Genomic DNA, 5,722 nt, shown 5'->3' on the forward strand with positions numbered 1-5,722 from the left:
GTCCACGTAGCTACTGGTACTGTTAGCCATTTAGAATCTTCAAAAAATTAATTATGTGTTGTGTGTATTGATGTGTAAGTAATCATACCATGATTCAGTTTGTGCACCACCATACCTGCTTTATTTGCTTTGCAGCTTTCCTTTGTTTTGAAGATGTCTGAGAGAAATCAATTTCAAGCGATAAGACCGCCTTCTGAATTTGCTTTTTAGGTGTAGTATTTTTCGCTTTATGTATAAGAAGTTTTATTTATTTTAATGAACAAGCGTTTACTAGAACACCACTCTTAACTTTTTCCACGGTCGGTATTATAATGCAAGTTAAAATTAAAAAAAAAGTGATTAAACATTCCTCTTAATTTTGATTGTGAGGGGAACTAAACTTGGTAGGCTGTCTGCACACTTATAAGACAAGTCGGGAAAGTTACATCATTAAAAACTCAAAGTCCCTAGATCGATTTTAATGACCTTTGATATGTCTACGCCTTGGCTTGTAAAATATTACAATAACAAATGCGAAGAAAATTCACGAAGCAGTAAAGTTCGCTAGGTCACCTTGCAAATAATATAGAGCTTATAGCTTTAATTATTTTTTCTTCTTTCTTAATTCACATATTCTAAAGTTTCAATTAAAACGCCCAAGATCCAAATCATAATAAATTTATTAATATAAACTACACAGCGTGTATAAACCCTAGTTTCTTATAAAAAATCAGCTCCCATCTTTTTAACTTAGCAATCGGCGCATCCCTGTCAACCCGCTTGCTTTTTTTGTACTTCCTTAGAAAGTGACCATCGACTTTCACTCGCTGATCACAGTTGTCCCGTGGCCCTGGTACTTCGTCCGTGACCGTGACTTTACCGTGACCGTCACGGGCGCTTGACCGTGGGTAGAACAACCACCGCTTGGAGCCGAGGCCGTCACTTTTCAATATTTCTTGAACTTTATCTTGCCGCTTTTTGGTTGCTAAATATTTGGTTGTGCTCTTTTTATGCTTACTAGCTGGAATAGCATGGAAAAGGTTAGTCAATTGCTCAATATTTAAATCAAATAACCTATACAGAAAATATGTATTTCTCTAATTTAAAAGAATGGATCTTGAGAAACCAGTCAATAATTCAATAGCCACTAAATTATGGACTTAAGAGAGACTACAACATCATTCTAAATTAGAACATTAATTATTATAAATACAGTGCACACTTACGTGTTAAATACATAACTCGAAAATCATCCAAAAAGCTTGGGGTTTTCATATTCAACTCGCGGTGACTTCGCGGTCTACTGTGACTACGTGATCGTGATCGTGACCGTGATATCGTCCGCGACCGTGACTTCGACCGTGACTGGGAACGGTCAGATAGTGAGGTCTTGCGACTGCGAGATCGAGACCGCCTTGCGTCGCGTTTTGACTTATGTTTTGAACGACTCTGCCTGGAAGTGATATTTTAAGTATTAGAGTGTAACATTAAATTAATAAATTATATATTATTTATATGTTATTATTGTCTCAGCCTCCTCTGGAATATAGTCCAGAGGTTTATTTTCTATTTTTATATTTTTTGCCTATAATCTAATTAATGCTATGCGGTTGTTACAACATACTCAAAATACACTACTTAAAATATTATGTCTTTATATTCATACCGTTTGCTACTTTTAGATGGCTCTGGTCCCATTTCATAATAGTCCCCAAAACCGTCGCCATGATCAGGGTAAGTTCCATCAGGTATGGGGGGAAAAGGAGGGGCGTACGGGTAACTATAAGGTTCCATTATACAACATTACACTAAAAATAAAATGTTTTTATAAATTATTGTTTTTATTTCGAGATACATTACATGTCACTGTCAAATTTTGTTTTTATTAATTGTAGAGAGCTTTGGAAGGAGGTTTGTTGTTTTTAATGACGTTTAGCAAAAATTAATTTGTTGTATGCGGCTGCCTGATTTCTTACGCTCTTTTTAGTTTGTATATCTACAGTACAAAATTTATGAATTTCATTGAATCAAATAGCTAATTAACATGTGCTTTTTTAAAGATGTAAGCCAAATACTTATATTTCGCTTTAGTATTACTATTTCGAAAACCTAATACTTCAAAGTTCAATGTAATAGAACAACTTTAGTATACCTAAAATCCTATTCGACTTACATTTCTGCTGTTTCACCAAAAACATTTAACCAATTTACTACTAAATCGGATGCCCACATTTTTCCTCGGAAAGCACAAAAACTTTGGAATCTGCGCCGAACAAAATGATTATATCGTAGACAAGATTTACGATTCCTTATAATTGAACCCGAATGAATCCGAACGATTAACTTCCCGAATCAAAGAAAGGAAAAAGAAAGATAAATTAAGAATCGATGAATGCTTAATGGTTCCCTCCATTAGAGGGTTTTGAGTTTTTGAAGCGATTTTGCGTAAGAGAAAAATTTTTAACTACTTCCTTCTGAAGTTTGTGGATTACGTTGATGTATAGATACAGGATTACTCATGTTATTTTTTGTTTCAAAATTGATCAAAATATGATACCGAATTTTTTACATTCTAAGAGATCTGGTGGTTCAGTGGTTAAGATCTTAATCTTTAAAAAAAATTGGCGCTTCGATACAAGACGAGTTTAAAATGAAAGTTTTGAATGAACTGAATGAATTAACAAAAACTGAAAATATCCGTAGAGTTGCAAAAATTATAACTATATTACGATCGAACAATTTATTGTAATGGATCGTTTTTTATACTGCACTATGATTGTTTAATTATAATAATTATTTCAACGTCTCGAAAACATTTTTCCCAATACTGTTTACTCAAACATAATTTCCATTACTTAGGTAGCTAACGAATTGGTTGCTTTGCAGATTCAATTCGTCAAAAGGTCCACCAAAATTAAATTTAATGCTTTTAGTAGCCCTAATTCCGTGTTCTCTAAGGCGAATACTGTTCTTTAACTCTGGCAACGCAATGTAGGTACGATTTCCACATTTTAATATTCAGAAAGTTTCAACTCATTTCAAATTTAACTATATTTTATTACTCACTAGTGGTTCTGCTCAGAATGTGTTAAAAATTGAGGAAATAAACTGACTGCGAATTCTTTAGAGTGGTTTTATTAAGTAAAAACAAGACTTTACTTTTCTATATTTTTAGTTTTTGTAAACATTTTCATGTTAATAAAAAGGCTATAAATATTTCATGTAGAACTTTTCACTTTCGAGTAACTCCAACCTATAAAGATTTTTATCAATTTATTTTTACAGCACTCGGCGCATTCTTCTACAAGTCATTAAGTCGCCATTGCTTTTAAAAATAAAAAAAGCAATACAACTTAGTTATACTTACATATCTAGAAGATAAGATCGATACACATTTACACATAAGAGCAGACACAAAGAACACGGAAAATATTTTCGAGTTAACCCTCTACAAGGGGTATGAAGGGTCATTTGGACCCAAACACCGCAATAGTTTATTGTTCTCACCCTACATGCTATCGAGACGTCACACTTAAATGTACATTAAGATCTCAAGTTATATTTCTAGACTTGTTTCAACGAGAGTAAGATTTTAGCTATGAATAGGTGGTTGTTTAAACGTTGGTAAGGTTTGTTTCGATTGATTCGGATAGTGAGGTCTATAATCTATTGGACAAAAATTTTACGACTGTTGGAAAAAATATTGTGTAATCAATACTATAATATAATTCTAATGTGTTTTGCACGCCTCATATGCGAAGCGTTGAGGTGGGTACTACTGTCCCTTCGCGCAAAACATCTGATTTTTCAAACTTAAAATGTCTTTATGTATCATACATTGCACTTGTAAGATAATACATACACACACATATTAAGAAAAAACACTATTTTTAACATTCATGATATTTTTGATGTCATTTTTGTTATTTAAACTAGTTAAAAAACAGTTTAAAAAAGTTCTGTCTTGGACGTCCGTGTGTCTATGTATGTGTCCGTGTATGTGCGGAGGATTTTCTTGTTAACACGATAGCGACCGAAATACTTTACTAATCGAGTCTTTTTTTTTCTCTTACGCTTGAGTATGCTCAGGAATAGAACCCTTTCATTTTTCAGGGTCTGATTCGATGTGGTTTAATTGTTATTAAATAAACAAAAATAATAATTAATAAATAATTATTAAAAAAAATTATGAGGCGTGCACTTTTGGATTTTCCAAATTATTTTAAAGCTCTTTTAGGTTGCGTCATAACAAAAAGTATTTAATTATGATTAGACAACTTTAGCTTAATTATTTTCTGTTTTAAAATGGTGCGACTGCGATATAGTGCAATTATAGCCATACAAATTTTATAAAATATTTATATCTTGAAACAAACAAATATATTCATTGTAAGATTGTAAACAGAATATATTCAATCGTATAAACAAATACAATTCAACCAGATCACAATTTGATGTCTCTGTATTTTGATTTTTATTCGAGTCCTTTCTGACAATTCGCGCGTCAAAAGATTCCGATTTAATTGAATCTTTCCTGGAATCTTTTGGAATTATTTCACTCATATGGAAATATTAGAATACAAAATAATCAATGGTTTTTCTTATTTTAGTGGTAAATTTTTCCTGATGATTCCATAAATTATATTATTTTATGCTTTTGGTAAAGGTTATCTTTTATGTATAAAATTGATATCTAATTTCAAAAACCTCCGGAACCGCTTTCCTTATATTTATGATTTTTTGAGTAAAATATTTGGTGGGTCTGAGAATAAATAAGTCGTAAACCATTTTTCATACCACCTATTGATAAGGGTGCCCTGAGCCGTGGCAGAACATCAATTACTGAGTCAGCTAGTTCTGATTTTATATTTTTTTATGAAAATATGTACTTACTTGTATAATTATCACAGTTATCAAGTTTTAATGGTTGTAAATAAACTTTGCCCCTTCATGCAAAAGCTGCTCAACCGTTTTGACCTAAATTTTAAATGTAGATAGATTATAGTCTAAATAAGCACATAGGCTTTCCGGGTATGTCGTGAGTGAAACCGCGAGGCTATACAAGTACATCAATATATAAACTATGTTATTTTCTGATTGCCAGCGTAAAATATTATACAGACATTTTTAACGTTTATCTGGGGGCACGGTAGTGCCCCCGCCAAGACGAGCCAAGCGACTACGCGTACGGGCACTACCTACCTTTTCTCGAAGCGCTTCGACGTTTTTTTGAACCCCCATAACTTGGGTTTGGATTATGCTAGATCAACAAAATTTTAGCAGACTTATTGAACATATTAAGTTTTAATTACATTAGCTTTTATACTTCAGATTTTATTTATATCTAAAAAACGCTAATTTCGTCACTGACTCACTGATGATCATCAAAATTCTTAAGGTATTTCCTAATGTCCTAGAAAGCTGAAATTTTGTATGTAAGCTAGTGTAAAATGTTGCCAAGACGAGCTCAGTTATCTCAGTTATCAGTGAGCTCAGTGCAAAAAGTTATCAGATCTCATGCAGAGCCAAGCTTCTAACACTACACGCCCTAACTCTACAAGGCCTAACTTCACAAACTCTACACCTTAGTCAAAATATGTGGCTTGGCCAAGAAGCTTATATCTAATACACTGGAGATTGCACTATGACCATTAACTTGTCACAAGAAAATATAACCTTGAATGACGTCAGTGTTGTTTTTTGTCTCTTTCTGTGGGTGACCACACTGGTTTGTATATTCAGG

General features: G+C 33.0%; 1 protein-coding gene across 1 annotated transcript; it reads right to left on the minus strand.

The window, feature by feature from the left end:
• Positions 1 to 671: 671 nt before the first annotated feature.
• Positions 672 to 1,773, minus strand: LOC149490128 (uncharacterized). Its single transcript, XM_089710488.1, has 3 exons — positions 1,646 to 1,773; positions 1,206 to 1,432; positions 672 to 1,000 (listed from the first exon to the last, which is right to left on the minus strand). The coding sequence occupies exons 1-3, from the start codon at positions 1,771 to 1,773 to the stop codon at positions 672 to 674; spliced, it is 684 nt and encodes a 227-aa protein (XP_089566614.1).
• Positions 1,774 to 5,722: the final 3,949 nt, after the last annotated feature.

This window comes from Colias philodice, chromosome 2, assembly GCF_061535455.1.
Source record: "Colias philodice isolate Cphi_HAF_F1 chromosome 2, ilColPhil1 Martin Lab GWU primary, whole genome shotgun sequence".
Lineage (NCBI taxonomy): Eukaryota > Metazoa > Arthropoda > Insecta > Lepidoptera > Pieridae > Colias > Colias philodice.

What these genes read in the sequence shown, in the direction of transcription:
- LOC149490128 (XM_089710488.1), bottom strand. Translation starts at nt 1,773, where the DNA reads ATGGAACCTTATAGTTACCCGTACGCCCCTCCTTTTCCCCCCATACCT. An exon ending in CCATCTAAAAGTAGCAAACG is followed by an intron (nt 1,433 to 1,645) that starts GTATGAATATAA and finishes TATCACTTCCAG; the next exon opens with GCAGAGTCGTTCAAAACATA. An exon ending in TCGAGTTATGTATTTAACAC is followed by an intron (nt 1,001 to 1,205) that starts GTAAGTGTGCAC and finishes ATGCTATTCCAG; the next exon opens with CTAGTAAGCATAAAAAGAGC.